At 29.2% G+C, this 20,405-nt stretch overlaps 3 protein-coding genes across 10 annotated transcripts in view; 2 read left to right on the top strand and 1 right to left on the bottom strand.

Annotated features, from left to right (window-relative positions):
- Window positions 1–20,405, bottom strand: part of LOC148232059 (uncharacterized) — a 282,135-nt gene that overhangs the window by 189,754 nt on the left and 71,976 nt on the right. The window contains exons 1-2 of one of the 5 annotated variants that reach the window (XM_088192743.1): window positions 19,280–19,481; window positions 5,229–5,266 (exon numbers count right to left, since the gene is read on the bottom strand). The exons of 3 other annotated variants lie outside the window; for them this stretch is intronic. The gene's annotated coding sequence lies outside the window, so the exon portion shown is untranslated. Of the gene's footprint in view, window positions 1–5,228; window positions 5,267–19,279; window positions 19,482–20,405 lie in introns of those variants that run through there. One more of the 5 variants, XM_088192744.1, reaches the window with a different exon arrangement.
- LOC148232060 (phenoloxidase-activating enzyme-like) lies at window positions 10,508–12,423 on the top strand. Its single transcript, XM_088192748.1, has 4 exons — window positions 10,508–10,679; window positions 10,739–11,384; window positions 11,531–11,739; window positions 11,808–12,423. Exons 1-4 carry the CDS (start codon window positions 10,595–10,597, stop codon window positions 12,209–12,211), a joined length of 1,344 nt encoding a protein of 447 aa, XP_088048874.1. The 5' UTR covers window positions 10,508–10,594; the 3' UTR covers window positions 12,212–12,423.
- LOC148232061 (phenoloxidase-activating enzyme-like) lies at window positions 12,798–16,490 on the top strand. 4 transcript variants are annotated; one of them, XM_088192752.1, is made up of 4 exons: window positions 12,798–13,112; window positions 13,180–13,690; window positions 15,713–15,921; window positions 15,992–16,490. In XM_088192752.1, exons 1-4 carry the CDS (start codon window positions 13,055–13,057, stop codon window positions 16,384–16,386), a joined length of 1,173 nt encoding a protein of 390 aa, XP_088048878.1. In that variant the 5' UTR covers window positions 12,798–13,054; the 3' UTR covers window positions 16,387–16,490. The 4 variants fall into 4 exon arrangements, with proteins under 4 accessions (XP_088048878.1, XP_088048877.1, XP_088048879.1 ...); XM_088192751.1 differs by lacking the exon at window positions 12,798–13,112 and having other exon boundaries at window positions 13,152–13,690; XM_088192753.1 differs by lacking the exons at window positions 12,798–13,112; window positions 13,180–13,690 and adding an exon at window positions 15,521–15,646.

Genomic DNA, 20,405 nt, shown 5'->3' on the forward strand with positions numbered 1-20,405 from the left:
GCGATGATTCACTCACTGATAATTTAATCAAACTCCCTTCAATTTCTACGACAAAACAGCCTTATTATTGAATTACAATAACGAAGTGTATCACTCAAAGTGTTTTCTCCACGCCCCTTGTTTGTCATCTTGGATGTGTCGATAATATTCGATATTTGATCGAATATGTAGATAATTATATTGAGTCCTAATTTTATTATTATTATTTTTGCACAGTTTCGATGTCAATGCTCACTCTGTTTGTATTGCGTTCACAGTGAGTCAGCATGCTTCTTTGTTGTTTATTTTTTGCACGAACACGTCACAGTCTTGCCGGCGCGTAATTAAAGGTTTTTCGGACGACTTTTTGTACTATTTCGATCAAAAACCGATCACGTTTTAAGTTAACCTGTCCAAAATGTCGGATAGTTTCGCCGCCGGACGCTTCGGTATCAGTATACAACCGAACGCGAACTGAGGGTTGTCACCCCTATGGCTAAATTCGTACCACCCTCGTGTGTAAGCAAATAATAATGAAGGGTGATTTTTAAATCGCTAAGCCGACGTTCAAACCAAAAATAAAATTAATAAAATCAATAAAAATCTGATATAAATTAATTATTAAAAATATAAACGGTAAAATACAGCAATTATTTTTTTGTAAATTTAATTTTATAAATAATTTATGTTTAAATATACTAATTAACATAATAAAGCAATAATTAACAAATCATATTATTTACAATTTAAAAATATATATTTTTTAAATTTAAAAGAGTTTGTAATCAGCCTATGGTTGTCACGTGCTCGCCATTAATAAAATACACATAAAATGATATGAATACAGTCAAGGCAATAGTTTTGCCAGTGATGCATTCATTTTTACTATAGTATTCACTACCAAAACAATCCGAGGGTTGTACGAGTGGTACGTGTCGGTGAATTAACCATTTGCAAATCAGATGTCGTTAACATTTTTTTACCTAAAATATTAATTCTTTATTTAAAATATTTTTATATACTTATAATATTATAGTGATATAAGTTTATATTAAATTTATTTTATTGCTTATGTAGTAGAATGTATCTTAAAATTGTTGACGACTACTGCTTAAAAGTGATATACGGTGGTTTGCCCCACCAGGACCTGATACGTCACCCCTCTTTTCGGCCAGACACCGCTATAGTAAAACGAAATCTCTACAAGGGTTGTTGCTCATGTATTATTATTAATTATTTTTTTCTCAGTGAATAAATATTTATTGAATGCAAAGAAATTTTGTAAGCGATTTATTTATGAAAGCCTTAATTAAAAAATTTTTATTTATAAATATTGTAAATGTATCGTATGTATATTATATGTTATAATAATAATATATTGATATTAGGAATATTGCTATATGATATAATGTAATTAATAATACAATTTGTATTCATCTTGTTTGGATAACCCTAATATACTTGTATGCGTATTATTATTTTGGACAAGGAGTAGACAATAAAGAGGGGGCTGAAGGCCACACACTGACATAACTAACACATAGAAAGTTCTTGACAATATATTTCCAATAAATAATATTGTAAACATATATTTTATTATTAAATAGTCGAAAAACATTCTTATATATGTGCATTTTTTATAGTGTAATGCTATAAAAGCAAAAATGTATTAAATAATCTTAATATTAATATTATTTAATTCAGAAAAATAAAAACAACCAAATGTATTGTTAAAAAATCGAGCAATAAAATTAAAATTATATGACTATTGTCATTACAATGCTGATTTAATCGATTGCTTTCTAATATTGTTTTGTCAAAATAACACAATCTAATCAAGTCTCTTTTATTCTCAGACATACAAAATAGTACATTGGTTACAACATACAATGTTTTAAATTTAAATATAGATGAAGATATAAATATTAAATATATGTACATATTTTTTTATATTTTGTAAAAATGTATGTAAGTAAATGTGATTTTTTATATATCATGCATATTACAATGTACTTATTTACCACCTATAAAATGAAGCTTAAGAATACGTTTTGATTCACGAATTTATCATAACATTCTTGCATTATTATTCCTGTTTTTATGGGGGCTACAGCCACATGCACAATTAATTTAGAGGTCATTCTAACGACCATTTGAACGAAAGAAAAAATCAAGTCAAAAACAACAGTGGAAAGAGAGATCTCGGGACTAAGAAATTGCATTAATAATTGGAACATCTTTAATCCTCCATACGTACCAAAAAAATACTATTTGTGTGGACATGTGTAGTCAAGGCGATTGATTTCTTAAGCAGTTTCTTTTTTCGTACAAATAAATGGAACACTAAACAAACCTCGGATTAGTTCAACAATGCCATTTTAAATACATACTAAGCACGCCGCTCTGCGAGAAAACTTTGTCACGTAATATCGAATCTATCGAAAACATCTGTTTTGCGAATTTAATAAAACATCGCTTTTATTTTTACTAATATTGTATTTATACTTTTAAAATACCTATGATTTATCGAGTGACATTTATTACTATGTTACTTTACGATTATTTAATTTAATATAAGTCAATACAGTTATATAAAAATTTAAAACCCCACTCAACCCCTTTTACATTACCGGTAAATACATAAAGAAAGTTTCACACCTGCACATGCGAAGGTCGTTCTTTCAAGAACTCAATTGCCCAATACATTTTTATTTTATCAAATAATGAATATCTAAAAAAATGCGTTTCACCCTATTGAAACTCGTCTCAACGATGTGATTAAGGTTACACACATGGGTCTTTTCCGTACACCTAAGTAGCCATAATACTTATATATGTGTGCTTCTTAATCCGAAGCAATCCCCGACAGGCAGGTGGGCATAGAGGAACGATACCATAAAGGCACACGTTACATTCTCAACTTCTCGGCAGATACGAATCTTTCTAAAAGCACCTGCCTTCGGTAGTATGCAGAAAAACATCGGTGGCGTTTCCGCGCGAACGGCGTAATTCGCATAGACGTTGATAGATGGCGTCGTTCGGCCCGAAAACCGGCGAGATGCCAATGTGCAAAAGGTTAAAAATAATAACGTCAATCAAAAAGTTACTTTCTAAAAAATATATCTATCCAATACAACATGCTACCTTTCGTTTTTATTACAATGAAAATTAATTTATTTATATAACTACTGCTACAACTCTAAATGTATAAGCACAATATGTTGCATTAGGAATATAGCATATAATCGCAATGGTAGTATAGCTCACTAAAATATAAATTCTGCGATTAAAATTTAAATCAACAGATTATGTCATATTTGCAGGCTAAATATAAAGAAAATGTCATTCAAATGCGTGAATTGCACCCAGGCATTTCTATAAAATCACATCACTATATTTAAAAAATTATATACATCAAATTAAACCTAAATGTTTTATAAAATTACTTTATTTGAAACGCAGAGTGCTATTTTTAGAAATAATATTATGTTGAATACACAATTTTAAATTTATAGTTATATAATTTAATTAAATAATAAAATTCCATAATATAGAAATAAGTAAAAAATTTCAATGACCATATATTTAAAATACATTATGCTATAATTTTTGTAATATTATTTTATTCTATATATTTTAATGAAAGCACTGGTTCTACTAATTCGGTTCAACTCGACTTCATATTACTCTAAAAGCACGACTAATTCTGTTATTTGTATGAAAAAGTAAGAGATAATTTTAACATTAACAACATATATGGCAAAGTCTATGTTTGATAAAAAGGACTAATAAAAGTAGATGTTTCGCCTTCTTCCTTATAGAAGATTTTTTATATACGTGCTAACTTGACTAACTTTCATGGAAAGGCCGTTTTACCGAGGCTTCGAAGGACCAGCGAAACACAATTTTAACTAACTGCAAGATGCAAATTTTATAAGAAAGAGAAGAAAATTCGCGCTTAGATTTGTCCAAGTATATTGACCATAAAAAAGTTATGCTAAGCATTTTACATACAAACCAGAACACTAACAGATGATTATGCAAGAAAGATAAGTTATTTTTGTAGGAATAAAATATTAGTGACAACTCATTATTATCACCATTTACACCACAATTTTATTATAGCTAAAGAATTAAATGATAATTAGTTAAAGTTTCTTAATATGATATTTTGGAAAAAAATCATGAAGAAATTAGATAGTTAGTTAAATATCAGTAGTTAAAAAATAAGATTAATAATTTGGCTGAGAATCTCAAAATTTAGGATGGTATTGTAAATAATAAAAAATAACGAAATACAGGAATTTTACGCCAAAGTATGAGGAATATAAGTATATGAATCTTTTGCTTACTTAAATGTCAATCAAGTTATCATTTAATTTAGTCTCGTTACTACCGTTTTTGTAATTAAAATAACTGATTTGGATTTTTTTTTTAATTACATATACAATTTGTATATTCGCGTGGAAAAGTGCATGCTTTTGATTACCTCCAGATTCGGTTTTGAAAGTGCTTTTAAATTTGTTACCTAGTAAAAACTATTTGATTTGAAGAAACAGCGATACTGCTAGAGTATATGATAATATCACATAAAAACACGGTAACTCGATTGTCTTACACAACAGCGTTTAAAACAGAAAAGCACAATAATTATGCCAGAACTTAAATTGCACTAAAAATTTCAATATACTTAATGAAAAAGTGCAAATAATTTTACGACAATTAAAACAAAAGATGTAACGAAAACTTAGCAAAGCGTAGAGAAAGACACTTTTAAATAATTATAATATTATAAATTAATCCTAAAACATAATCTAAAAAAATGTAAGTTTGATATTTGTTGTAAAAATATTTTAATAAAATATAAAATTAAATATATATAATAATAATAACATATTTAATTGCTTTACAAACCGTATTACGCGTTTTAATTTAAGTTAACCGTTATTCAAAATGTACTTGTCATATTTGGCACTTTAAATGAAACAACCGTTGCTTACATCGGATTAGACACGAGTCAGTTTGAAAAGTTGACAAACTGGCTAAAGCGGCGAAAAAGTTGTCATTTCTTATGTCATTGATGACTAAATCTGGTGTACGACCTAACAGTAATTGACTGAATACTGCTAGTTAGTCTTATGGAACGCCCGAAGGATGGTCGTTAATCAAGAAAGTAGGTGTTAAATAATTAGCGTTAAATACACACTAATTTATGTACATATATGAAATTGTATGTATTTATAACTTACAAAGAATCATGTTGCCTCTGAGATATGTAGAATCATACCTGGAACAAAATAAAACATAATTTATAAAGAATCAAAGTGGTACCTATAAGAATAATAACATAAAAAAATATTTATATAAATTATACTACATACTAAAAAAATATTTCAGAACAGTAAGCAATAGGAAGTTACACGAGAGTTTCCATTTGTAATGCAATTTCCAGTGCAATTCCAAATATACTCTGGAGATCCTTTGATGCATTTTGAAAACGATACATATAATATTACCGGGGTGGTCAACTTTGAACTTTTTGCGCAAAACCAGGTGTACCCGAAATGTATTTAGGGTGTATCAAGGATGAAATTAAACTTTGGATGTAATATTTACAATAATAATTTAATAATATATTTTTTAAATCTAATAATATATTGATATTTATATTTTATTTTATTTTATAGATCGTAACTAAAATATGAAGCCTATTTGACTGATAATTGATTGCATTTGTGTGTCGAGATAAGCAACAATATATTTGTATAAATTGGAAGATTTTTGGACCAGCTTCTAGTATGCTATTAAATATAACTAAACACAACTAAATATAGCTACAGAGAGACTAGACTTTATCCCTCGTGGACGACTTGAGGCCTGCAAAGCGGTTAATAAGTCTGAATGTAAGAGGAGTTGCGTAGGTTAGCTAACTGGTACTGTGTAGCACAATATATAACTGCCTTGAACTATAGCGTCAGAACATGTGTTATATTTATAAAAATATATTAATATTTGTTTAAAAAAAAAAGATTTACATTATAACCTGTTTTACATAGATGGATCAATAAGTCATATACATATATAAAATCATAATGTTATTGCTAAGATTATATACATTAAAATTTGATTCCGCGTAGTTAACTATACTATGTTTGATCTGAACAATAGAAGCCTCTGTATAAAAATGTTTTCTTATTAATTTTGGGCGCCTGACCTTTCACATACATACACCTAGTAACAATGTGCAATCATGCGGACACAATTAAACTTTCGCCTCGGCCATCTTTCAACAAATTTCGCTCAGCATTGTTCTCCCCGAACGAACGACAGAAGATTCGCGAACGGAATGCAACGGTCACTGGTAGGGTTGACAGTACACAAAATAAATATGTCGATGACCCTAAAATGGTAGCAGGAGTCCGAGTGCAGTTCTGATGGCATCCTGTTTGTGAACAAGAACGAGTCAGTGTAAACACGAAGACATGTGCCGAGCATTCATGGTACCGAAATAAACTTTACGACTCTACGAGCGCTGGCAACACCGCTGATATTTTCACGATTTAACAATTCCAAATGAGGAAACGTTTACCTAAACAGAGCTTTCAAAGTCTATGCTGTGTTTGTATTCACATGACGATGTTGCTCAAAATGATATTTTATAAATAAGTAACTGTATTAGTAGTTTCTATTACAATTTAAATGAAAGCCACAAACCATATTTTCATATATCTTTACGCGGGTGGATTGAAAAATGCCTTTTTTGTAAATATTGGCCCACATACACAGAGGTCAATAACCTATTTAGCTTATTTATTTTGCTTAACATATAAATTCAATTATATACAACGCGTGCGAAATTGTGAATAAAAGCGATAAACATAGCATTTACAAAACCAAGTAATGAGTGCATGTGTATAAGTGAAAGTTCCATGACCGTGTACGTGCAATTTAGTTAGGACAATATGGGTATTTTTATATTGAAACTGCTCTTGTTTATAACCAACAATTAATTTTACTCTATCAATTTATGTATTTAAACATTATATTCACTCATTGGCGTACAGAAGTTTTCCGTTTTACACTATACTAATCTATTAGTAATGAGTTTCATTAAGATAACCAGACCAGTTCGAAAGCCTTAGTCCTCTTCAGCCGTCTTTTCAATTTGTTTACATTGAGGAGTTTACTGCCTCGATGTTGACGTGCTGTTGGAGCATAGCTTTATGTTTAGCAGCAAAACGTTGTATAGTACTGGCGTATGTATGTCTCTATTGCGAACATACCATGGAGCATTCACAATGTTTCGTAGCATTTTATTTTTAAACATTTTAATCATTTTAACATGGCACTGTTCGGCACATCTTCAGAGTTGTATATGTAGAATCAAACCGTTTCAGGATTTGGTTTTATATTTTGATTTTATTGTATTTTGATAGTATGGAGTTTCTTCCCATAAGCCAATATAGCTTTCTATATTTTTTTTCAAGTTCTTCTATTCTATTTTGATATGTTCCTTTCACCGCAGTTTGATGTCCAAAGTCATATCAAGTTATTTAGCTGTATTTACAAATGCGATTGTATTGCCGCGTATGGAAATTTGCAATTTATTATTTATATTTTTATTTGTGATTTTAATTCATTCAACTTTATTTTCAATTTTTTGCTTAAATTGGTGATCCTATCAGCGGCTTGTTGAAGTTTTTCGGTAGTATTTGATAATCCTTTCTCTATATCATCCGCGAACGTTTCAATTGTGACATTCTCTATTTGTGGCACACCATACGTGTACAACAAATATAGTATCGGCAATAGGACACTTCCTTGTGGGACTCCAGCTCTTATTTATTTTAATTCAGAATATTCGATATTTTGCTTAATTCTGAATAATTTGTTGGAAATGTACGATTCAAGTAATTCTACATATTACTTTGGTAGTATACTGTTTTTGAAAAAAATAAAATATAATAAAAAATAAAAAAAATATAAAATATAACAGGCTTAATTGATAATAAAGCAAATAAACAAGGAAAAAAACTTATTTATCAACATATTGGTTCCACAACCCGATACCAACATCAAACTCTCAAACAATGATAAAGAGGATAGGTATAATTTTTCTGAGAAAATACTATGGGAAAAAATGCCCTGCAATATTCATCGACGGAGTTTAAAATATTTCTCCTTGAAAAGAATTTCAAAAAGAGAGTATTACATCAAAAAAAAAATAGAAAACAAATCGAGGTTTAAATAACTAACTCATCCCTGTTTTGGAAGCTTTGAAGGATAAGAAAACCCAATACTACACATATAAAGTAAATCAAAATAAAAGCTTCAGAGTTGAACTAAAAACACCTACTCAACAAACGAAATCTATGAATAAATCGAAAAATATAGACACAAAATAACTTGAGTTGCAAATCTTAAAGACTCTAAATCAAAACTAAATCTTCCAATGTTTTTAATTGATAAAGAGTAAAATGTTAATACCAAAGAAATTTATAAAATACTAAATACAATAGTTAAAATAAAACAACCACATAAAAGTAAGATGAGGTGTCAGAACTTCAGACATACAAAAAATTACTGCTATAAGACCCCCAAATGCTTCACAAATAAAAATTGCTGTAACTGTGGTAAAACCATCAGGCTAATTCTAAAGGCTGCATAGTTTACAAATAACTTAATTAATTAAATAAAAATTACCTTCATTAAGAATGTAGGCAAAAAATATCGAGAAAAAAAAAACAAATAAAGTACCACTAAAAAATTTTCCTTTCCTCCTCTAAATAGGATAGACTACAGTAATGATAAAACTAAAGAAAGCGAAAATCTAACATAAATCAAAGGAACCGATAATACCAATAATCCAATAAAACACTTTAAAAATTAGTTTCTAACATAATGAGTAAAAAATTAAATAATGATCAAAATTACAAATATCGCCATATGGAACGCCAATGGATTAGTACAAAAAACACAAGAAGTAACAAAAGTTTAATGAACCATAACATTGACATAATGCTAATATCAGAAATTCATTTCATCTCAAAAAAATTATTTAATCCCTTACTACAACATTTATCATACTAAACATTAGGACGATTCTGCTAGTGGAAGAACAGCGGTCATAATAAAAAGCAAAATACAACAAAGATTTTCTTCAACCCATCAGTATCAACATTGAAGACAGCATAGGATCAATAACTTTTACAGACATATACAGCCCTCCTAAATATCAAATTAAACAGAAGCAATATACAGTGCTTTTCAAAACACTGGGCAACAGATCGTCGGATGCGATTTCAACGGCAAAAATTCTTGGTGAAGTTCCCAATCACAACCTCCTCTCCCCCCCTAAAAGCCGATAATTATATTTGTCGCTTTATGAAAATAACATAAAACAAATAACAACGTACTGACCTTCGGAACGCAGTAAAAAAAACTTATTTAATTGACTTCGATGTAGTAAAATGAATCCCAGTATTTTTTAAGGCTAAATCGAATCATGCTATTATAATTCTACTATTAAAATCTGAAAAACGCCAGAGGATATTACATCATTTAGATCAATAAGCTTACCACCGATAATGGTATAAAAATGGTAGAAAAATCGATTCCTAATCAGCAATTCGGATTTAGGAATCAAGCAAAACAAGTTCATAGACTTGCGAAATCCATTAACATGGGCATGGAGAAGAAAAATACTGCGATGCTGTGTTTTTGAATATTTGGCAAGCATTAAATGCTTGTCAAATATTTGATAAAAAAATATGTTTGCTGTAGTCACTGTGCGTCAATACAATTTTACTAACTATATAAATAGTTTCAAGAAAGTAGCAAATCAATAGTAAGTCCTTACTATATTTACGAAAATTGCCAACAATTTATATTTATGTAAGGTCAGAAATCATAAACAAAAAATCACTATAAACATATTATTACTTTATAATTGATAATGTTGATATTTTATAGTGTATGCGGCAGTGTTTTATCAATATTTGGTTAGACGTGTCAACAATATCAGATCGTATTAAACTGTGTACTTTTATAATATAGCTGTCGGTTAGGTTAGATCAGATGTTAGGTCATATGGGTTAACCTTTAGGTTCTGTTTCAATGAGTGATATATTAGTTTTTATTCTAATATAATGAAAATAAAAATATTTTATGTTTTTGATGATATTGTATAATAAAACAAGAGCATAAAATTATTATAAGACAAATATTTACATTGTTATGAACACTTTAACACATTTTTATAACGTATTTACTGCATTGCGCAGAAATTTTTACATAAATAAAGTCAAACTTGTCATAATAAAAATACTTATAAAAGATAACGAAAATTATTTATAATAAGAATCCCTGTAAAATTTTACATACATATGTTTCGTGTCTATTTGGCTAGCACTATTTCTTTATTATATATATTTTTTAATATTAGTAAAAAATATTTAGAATAAAATAAAGAGTAACAAAAATAAATATGTTGAGAGCCACTATTTGTGTAAATATAAATAATTATTAAGATATCATCGGTCATTTCAAGTTTAATATTGCTCTCGTACACTCCTGTTTTGAGCATAAACAACGTTAATTGCTTCTTATAAGAAACATGGTTTTGAAAAAAAGCAGTTATTTATTCCCGAATTTTATTTTCTTATTTGTATTTTGTACGATTATTTCCGTAGCAAGTTCGCGTGAGTAAAAATAAAATCACAAAAATAATACATTTTTTTAATATGTATAAATATTTCAGAAGAGAGTTGTGTTAATCCACGGAACGAAGCCGGTACTTGCATTTTGTATACACAATGTCCTGAACTTCTAAATATGATACAAAATCGATACAGAAAACCTGAAGAAACTAGGTATTTGTCTAGTTCTATTTGTGGTAATGAAAATTCGATAGTGAAAGTCTGTTGTAAAGGAAGCAATCAAAAATGCACCAACCCAAATGGCGTAGAAGGAGAATGTAAGTCGTTGAATGAATGTGCCAGCATTCAGCATTTGCTGACTAAGCCAATGGCAACGGAAGCAATGAACTACTTGAAAAAATCAGTTTGCGTAGGATTACAGTTCAATATATGTTGTACCAATGCACCACCAGTCATTAGTAGAATATCTACTGATACAAAAGTTGAACTGACGAATCCTCCGCATCCAGATATTGATAAACTTCTTCCAAAAGCACCTGACTGCGGACTAGAAGCTGGTCAATCCGACAGAATATTCGGTGGTAACGTTACTCGTTTAGACCAGTACCCATGGATGGCCCTCGTTGAGTTTGAAAACATTAATAGAAAAAGATCTTTCTCATGTGGAGGGTCTCTCATCAGTAAAAGATATATATTAACAGCAGCGCATTGTGTCACAGGACCTGTTCTTAGACAAGTTGGAAACCCGTAAGCTTTTCATAATATACATTTTAATTTTTTTATATATTACATACAAAAAATAACTTTTGTGACTTTTTTTGATAAAAGCATTGATGCAGAGAATTTTTAAAGTTTTAAAACACACATATAATTAAAACAAAATGGTTTTACAGTATCAGTGTGCGCTTAGGAGAATTTGATAGAGGAAATCCAGGAAAAGATTGTCTTCCAACTGGTATTCCTAATGAGAAGGACTGCAATGATGAACCCAAAGATATCCCCGTAGAAAAGATTATATTTCATCCATTATATGATAGCAATAAAACTGGAAGCAAGCACGATATTGCTCTCCTTCGTTTAGCTAGCGAGGTTGAATATACAGGTATCAATAAAATCATTAAATTTGCTTATTTCTGCTCAAAAATATATAATATGATTTACATTATTCAGATTTCATCATACCGATATGTCTGCCGGAAAGTGACGTGACAATCAACCCACCAAGCGACTTAACTTTATTTACAGCCGGATGGGGTACAACTGAAACTGGAAAAGGAAGTAATAAAAAGTTACACGTAGAACTTCCATTGACACCATTGAAAGAGTGCGGCATTCAATATAAAAAATACAATGTTGACCTTTGGCATAAGCAACTTTGCGCTGGAGGTATAGCAGGAAAGGACTCTTGTAGAGGAGATTCTGGAGGTCCTTTAATGCATTTGGTAAATGATGCATATAGTATTCATGGTGTAGTGAGCTTTGGACCAACACCTTGCGCACAATCAGGTGTACCTGGAGTGTATTCTAAAGTGTACGAGTATTTGGGATGGATCAGGGGTGAAATTAAACCTTGAATGCAATATTAAAAATTAATAATCAACAATACTTATGTGCAATTTAACTTTGCATAAATTTAACTTGTAGTTTTGTCTTGAACTTAAATGAACCTCATCCAAAATTGCATGGAACTACTTAAATTACTTTTTTTTTTAATAAATAAATGATTAGATTGAATGTATATAAAGTATTTTAAATATTAATAATATAATTTAGTCATGCGCAAAAATCTCTTCTTATGAATTTTCATTTAAAATATCTTAGCAAAATAACTGAAGAAGTTAAGCAGTCGTTGATTCAAAATATAGTGCTGCTCGTCATATGGTGAAGTCTACTTCGAAAGCACAGTGATTTCTGACAATATTACAGCTCTGCACTTACAAAGTAACCTAGAAACTATAGCATACGAAATGCGATGCAGTCACAAGTACCAGATGATTGCCCCCACATCGGAGTACCGAAGCAACATGAGAGATAAAGAGAGCTCACCTCTCAAACTACTGTAATAAATCAGTTATATTATATATGAATATATTCGAGCATATATGTTTAAATCTTTTTATTCTGTTTTTTTCTCATATTAATCAGTTAAGTTCGTTAATAGGTGACATAAATAAAAAAATATTTTATGATGCTAAAACATTCAAAGAGAATATAAATACTTATGGACTTATGCTTAAATTTCTATTATGGAGAGGTCATTCAGATTTTTTACATAAAAATAAATTGCGCCGAAGTGATAACGCAGATAAACACGAGTTGGGAAATTTCGATTGCTCAGATGTCAATAAGGTTATCACACGTCATTTCATGTTTATCCTTCCACCAGCACGTTAGCGTTTTGTGATATAAATAATATAATGTTTTGCATATATGTCATTATTTTCTTAACTGCATTTTTTGATATTGCAAGTTCACGTAAGTAGTGATGCAATATACACAACTACTAAATAATACTTATTAAGTAGCAATAAAAATATTTCAGAAAACAGTTGCGTAGATCCGCTAAAGAATAACGGCACATGTATAGTGTATTATTTGTGTCCTGAGATTTTAAAATTGATTATTAGTCAAAACAGGACTCAGAAAGAGACGATGTTTGTGATAAAATCTAGATGCGGTGAGATTGAGAATGGAAGAATAAAAGTATGTTGTCAGGTGATAACGATAAAACCAGAAGAAACAATACTGCCTGAAAAAACAACAATAATTACAAAGAATGTGACAACGATTAAACCGAAAGAAGTTACGAAAGCTCAACAAAAATTCAATGACATTCTTCCTAAGGCACCGTATTGCGGACAAGAAGGTATTTCTGAAAGAATGTTATATGGAAACATTACCGCTATAGACCAATATCCTTGGATGGCTCTAATCCAATACGAAGGCAAAAATAAGAGGTCTTTCTCGTGTGAATCTTCGCTCATTAGCAAAAGATACATATTGACAGCGGCACATTGTGTTACAGGACATATCCTCACGCAAGTTGGAAACCCGTATGTACATATATTATATATAATATGTAAAAATAAATTCACATATTTAAAATACATCACTAGGCTTAGTTATCATAGATTTTATTTGTTTTTAAATTAGTATCTTTTGTAAGCTAGTTATTTATAATATCCACTGCTGTATAATATATATGTGAATTTATATTTTTAACGAATAAGTATAATATATAAAACGGATAATTTCAACATTTTTTGCCACCAAATTCGATTTTGCTTTCTACCAGCTTCAGAGAAAAAGCAGAATTTAAATTTATTATCGGTTTTAACAGAACATTTTTTACGGTTTTACGGTGCAAAACTAAACTAATATTTAAATAAGAAAAGTTTATGTAAATATGTTTTATGTTTAGGTCACATTAAGTTAAAACTCAACGATCATTGTGGTTTTAAATTTAGCGTACTTCTAAAACTACAACATTTTATTATAAATATGTTATACAGAGAAAAATAAAAAATTCATATGACACAAAAATCAAGATTTGTGCAAACTTTGCAGTTAGTGATTTAAAGTCAGATAGATTTCTTTAGTATTTACTAGATCTACCATTAAAAAAAAAATTATCGGCTAGGAATAAAATAGAGAAAATTAGTTATATGCACAATAAGATGTTGAGGGTAAATAATAAAATAAATATGAATGACACATAGTTAGATAGACAATGATCCAAATTATTGTTTATAATGTATGTTTAATAATACGCTTTACATTAAAGTTATATGAAGCTTCCACTTTTTATCCAAAACACACGGACGCTGAACTAACACAATCATACTTGTGTTAGTTCAGCGTCATACTGTGATATTACATATAAATTATTTTTTTATTTATTTTGTGCGAAATGGACCGAAATATTTATTTTTATAGCCGGGTGTGACAGAGACGAAAAACCTTGAAATGAACATTACCGCTTCAACAAGAACAAGCGAGACAACGAATATTCTTACGCGCATGTATTCCACGCATACATCTGCATACGTAAACAATGCATTAAAAAAGAATGCCGATGCACTATTGCCGTACGAATTTTTAATGTATTAGTTAACAGCAAACTGTCTTTGTCAAACTTGTCTCTCACAATTTTCCATAGTGACTTTTTAAAAATTGAAAATTAACTACCAATTTTCTTTTACATTATTAGAAAATGATTGTCTTGTTGGAACAAAACCAAAGAAAACTGCCTAAAGGAAGTTTGTTTGACATTATGTAATTATAATTTGTCTGGAATATTCTTTTCTTATTAGCTAAAATTTGTTTTATTAATTTTAAGATATAATTCTGCTTTAATAAATTATGGATTTACCAATATCATAAGTGATGGAGTATTTCGTCCATCGAATGTTTTTAAATAATTCAATGAAACCTTCATTATTTAAAAAACACCTGTTTTTTATTTCATACTGGATTGGCACACGAAGACACCGATTTCTTAAAGCAACAGTAATCTATTTCAATTGGGAATAATTTAAATATAAGTTAATCTCATATGATTGAACAGAATTGTTAAATGGCAAGTATAATACCGAATGGGATTAGATTTAGTAAAATATTTAGTAAAAGTTTTTTTTAAGTTCCTTCTTTATGATTTTACATCACATGTCCACAATATACTTTGTTTGTGCCTTAGATTTTTATAAAACTATATGTTTTTTAAGGTAACATATTAACAAATGTTTTTGTTGATCTATGAACAAAAATTATGACTAATATTTTTTATTTTATTTTTATTTTTATTTTTAGTTGTAATCTGGCGTTAAACTAATGTAAATTTGTAGCATCTAAGTAAATCGTTCAGACCTAAAGAAGGCGATTTTTAATAATAGCGCATTTTTATAAACAAAAATTTGAGTCTATACTAATAAGTGCCATTTTAAAATATTATTTATAAAAAAATAGTCAATCCATTTATTTGTAAATGCTACTGTAATATAGTATGTAAGGTGACAGTATAAAAAATGTGGTAAAAATATATAATAGTATATAAATTATCGTTAATTGTGTTGCAGTATCAGTGTGCGTTTAGGAGAATTCGACAAACTAAATCCAGGAATGGATTGTGTTGAAACTGGTGTAGGTGATGAAGAAGATTGCACTGATGATCCTGTCGATATCGATATTGAGAATATCATGCACCATCCACGATATAATCTGAGTAGAGCAAGAAGCAAACATGATATTGCTCTCATTCGTTTGATCAGCGAGGCGCCATACACAGGTATGAGGAAAATCACGTTCGAAATATTTTTTTAATAAATATTAAATTTGCTTATATTTTACACATTCAGATTACATAAGACCAATTTGTCTTCCGGAAAATGATGTTACAATGGACCCAATAATCAATAATCAGCTAATGACAGCTGGATGGGGTGCTGCTGAAATTGGTGGAGGAAGTGATAAGAAGCTACACGCAAGTCTTACGATTATGCCATTGGATCAATGCGCTAAGAAAATTATAAATTACAAGCTTAGCAAAAGGCAAATTTGCGCTGTGAACGAAGCTGAAAAGTCTTGTCAGGGAGATTTGGGAGGACCTTTGATGCAGTTAAAAGATGACACGAATTACATCGTTGGTGTGGTTAGTTTTAGACAAACTTCTTGCAAGAAATTTGATGTGCCTACTGTTTTTTCTAAAGTTTATAAATATTTAAAATGGATCAATATAAATGTAAAACCTTGATTAATTAAAATTTTCAGATAGTTAATTTTAATCATTTGTACATTTTGTAAAGAAATATACGGAGTAATAAATTTGATTGATTAAATATAATTATAATAGTTTTCTAAGTAAGTTTTATTATTTATAACTTGAGTCAAATTTGTATTATTATAACCAATTAATATTACAATATAGGTGTATGATTAGGAATATTTAATAATACGTTTTTAAGTTTTTAACATAAGATGATATATAATATATATTTTAATTAATTAAATATTAACCTTTTTTAATGACTGTTGATCTTGACACTAGATTATTTTAACGTAAAACAGAAACAGAGATAAAAAACCGCAGTATGTTATCAAAAGGCAACTAAAGATGCAATCGGATACTTGAGAATAAATTATGGAAAATTATAATATATTCAATTGTTTCATAAAATATAAAAATAAGACACAAAATAATATATAGTTAAAGCATGCTATTATTAAAAAAATACTGTTTCTATAACGAAATACATAAAGTGCTTTAAAATCTACCTTCAATGATGACTTTAAGAAAAACCGGCATTATGCTTAAATTAACAAATAAAACGAGATCAAATTCCGATAAGGAATACAATTATTTTAAATCAGCATTTATACAATAAAATCTAGGAACTCTAAGAACAAAATAACGTTTAAGTAACTTTCAACATTTTTTAAATTGTAATAGGCCTCTCTTTACTAGTTGATAATGTTTTTATAGCAACATCTGTTGAGATGTGGTAATGATTATTTAATAAATTAAGTAGCAAAGTGCACTTTCTTTAGCATATTATTTAGCAAACATAATATTTCATCAAAATTTTTTTGATAATAAGATAATATACATTTTGTAAAACAATTATTTACTTATTTTAGTTTTTGCAAACAGCATAAGCTTATGAGTAAGTAAGGCGTTACCGCACTTCATTTTTTAATATTTGCTTCACAAACATATGTATATATTGCCATCAAGATGGTCAATAATTCTGACAAAAAAAATGTATTTTGCTAATATTTATACGCAGCTTAACGCTAATGTTGATATATGTATATTGTATTATTGTGAAATGGTGGTTCATTAGCCAAAAGCTGGTGGCCATTAGCGGTGCGTGATTATAGGTAAATCGTATTAATCGCTTGTGGGGGGCAGATTGCGGTTTTTCGCAGGGGGGCAAATGCACGTTCGATTGTCGGCTTATGGCTGAAATTTAATGCAGAAAACGAAATCGAGAGTTTCCGTTATTGCTATCTGATGCACATGGCGGCCGGACTCGGGCAATTTATAACGGGCTTAACGAGGGATGAACGGATTTTCGTTATCTTCCGCAGCCTCCGGTGTGTCCACCGCACCGTGCACCTGTAAAAGCCGCAGGGCTTTGCGGAATTGTTGCTAATTTAAAACAATATTCAAAACAACCATATTTTTTCGACTGCCATTGTTCGGAAACTTTCAATTTACAAGATTTATAATAATTAAGGGCGCAACTTAATTTATTTGTCACAATTAGTGTTTCTTATTTTTCGAAGTTTTCCGTCCCTCATAAATTTAGAAACTGTGTACTATACAGTATGTATTTATATTATTACAGAATACAGCTTTGTAAATAGAAAATCTTTCTACTTATTGCATGTAAATTATAATATATTCTATAATTTTAATCTCAACGAACGCGAAGAAAAGTAAAATATACATATACAAAATTAATTTATTTTAAATACATATATCAGATATTAATAAAATTCTAACTAAAATATAATTCATATAAATCATTTTCCATCACTTGATATTTTTCCCTGTATTTTCCAAAAAACTACATCTTATGTTCTAAACATTTACTAAAATTTTTATATTATATATATGTAATATGTCCGATTATTCATTAACTTAAAACTTTAATATCAGACAATAAAATGAAAATATATACTGGACTTTGCTTTAAAGTCCTTTTTATTTTATTATGGTTAAATTATTATATTACCATTGCAATTAACAATAAATAACTATTTAATTAAAGAGAAAAAATATATTTTGTCAAAATAAGGTAGTCGGATTAGAGCGTTTGAGAGTTTTTCTAAGCCTATATTATAATATATTAATATCTGACGTAATACATATAAAATACGCAAGTAAAAAATTGTGCATTATTATATAAATAATGTAGTTTACAAAGCTGCAACTGGAAGTTTCATATATTAAAATATGCAGTCATATATCTTTGTATGTGCGATTATTAAATTTTAAATAAAAACTTTATTATGAGATAATAAAATTAAATATTTTGTGAGCCTTGATTCAAAGTCCCTTTAGTTTTACTATGGTTGTTATATCATAGTTTAATATTTTAATATACAATATATACCGATTTAAAACATATTTATATATGATGAACTTTTAATACTAAAAATTTACGTTACGTTTTTTCTATAATTGTTTTTTTGTGACGCTTCAATTATACACTAAAGTTAATTTTTTTAGTTATTTTAATAAAACATTTATTGTCTCGTATTTTTGACGATTTATTTTTATAGTTGAGAATGAAGGAATTTATATCAATAGCCTTTTAATAATATTTAAAACTCGATACATAAACAGTTTTATTTATACGAATCATAAAATTCTAGAGTAGGAAATAGAAAAGTTTTTCCCCGTTTGAGTATTTTTTTCGTTACCACCGGAAAAGCCAGAAAAGAACCGGAAACAATTTGGGGTTCAATTACTGCGGTCCAGGGCGTTATCTCTTAATGACCCCAGCTGCACTCCCACATGAGAGATAACCCATAACGTAAATACACACTGGACCTTGCCATGATTAATTAGATAACAGGGTTTTTTTTTATATTATTTCACGCAAAAAATTCAAATAAAATGCAAAAATAAATCTCACCTTAAGTTATTTCATATTTCACTATTAAAAACGTATCACAAAAGCACAGCACTAAAGCGTTTAATAATTATTATTGATTATTTATTTGAATGTGTATGAACTAAATTGAGAAGTCACATATGTTGAAAAGAAAAGGTAAACAAAGAAAGTGGAAAATCACGTGCCAATGTTCGACGTTATTTAGTTCATTCGAGTCACGAACGTTATAGTCACCCTTCTGAATCGGCGCCCTTTGTGTCCCGACGTCCCGCCGCCTCCGGCGCCGGGACGCGACTGGCGTATCCCTTGCATCCACTGCATACATTCAACAATTTCAGACTTTCATCTCTCGAACCCTTATGTCATCAACCATTAACACCCTGCGCGCTAATCAAGGGCGAGATCGCGAAAGCTCAGCGAGATTCATCTCGGATAGAAGTTAAAGCTTTTTCTACCTCGCTTATACATTTTTATATTATTATATATTTATAAATGCTTATTATATCCATTGTTTAAATATATTGTAAATCATACTAATGATAATCCAAAAAGGTTTCTGATTTAGAAAAAAATATTAAATGACATATTTTTATGTAGCATATTTTAATAATTACGTCATTATTTTATAGATATGTTTAAAACCAACAAGATAAAGTATCTGACAAATATAATACTTTTAAAAAGGGTAAAAAAATTCTAGATACAGTCTACTTGAAATTTATAAAATCGTGAGAGGTCTACTCCTTGACAGAACTAACCCTGTTTTATTTATTTTTAAATCATAAGAACCTTAAAAATGTGATTATAATTCAATAGTTTTTTTAAATCTAAAAAAGACGCAGAACAGATAAAATATATTACCTAATGCAATATTTAATAACTTATTGCCATTTTCAAATCATTATATCCTATTAGTTATATAACTAACTCTTAGTCTTAATTTTTCTACATAATGATAGATAAATCTACGGCTATAAGTGCATATAAATTCCCGTATAAACCTTTATCGCTATTCAACGTAATTTATTGTTTTTAAAAATTGCAAGTCTGAGACACTTTAAAAATGTAGATATAAATTCGCGCCGCTGAAAGTATTATATTCCGGTTGCGAAACTTTATGTCCTTTAATGGTTGTATATATTTCGTT

The sequence above is a fragment of the Plectrocnemia conspersa genome, unplaced genomic scaffold (genome assembly GCF_051122295.1).
Source record: "Plectrocnemia conspersa isolate PC_06_02 unplaced genomic scaffold, ASM5112229v1 ptg000009l, whole genome shotgun sequence".
Classification (NCBI taxonomy): domain Eukaryota; kingdom Metazoa; phylum Arthropoda; class Insecta; order Trichoptera; family Polycentropodidae; genus Plectrocnemia; species Plectrocnemia conspersa.

Bases quoted from the DNA above. Each gene is read 5' to 3' on its own strand.
- LOC148232060 (XM_088192748.1), top strand. From the start codon at position 10,595: ATGGTTTTGAAAAAAAGCAGTTATTTATTCCCGAATTTTATTTTCTTA. The intron at 11,385-11,530 runs GTAAGCTTTTCA...ATGGTTTTACAG, and splicing joins CTTAGACAAGTTGGAAACCC to TATCAGTGTGCGCTTAGGAG. The intron at 11,740-11,807 runs GTATCAATAAAA...TACATTATTCAG, and splicing joins TAGCGAGGTTGAATATACAG to ATTTCATCATACCGATATGT.
- LOC148232061 (XM_088192752.1), top strand. From the start codon at position 13,055: ATGTTTTGCATATATGTCATTATTTTCTTAACTGCATTTTTTGATATT. The intron at 13,691-15,712 runs GTATGTACATAT...ATTGTGTTGCAG, and splicing joins CTCACGCAAGTTGGAAACCC to TATCAGTGTGCGTTTAGGAG. The intron at 15,922-15,991 runs GTATGAGGAAAA...TTACACATTCAG, and splicing joins CAGCGAGGCGCCATACACAG to ATTACATAAGACCAATTTGT.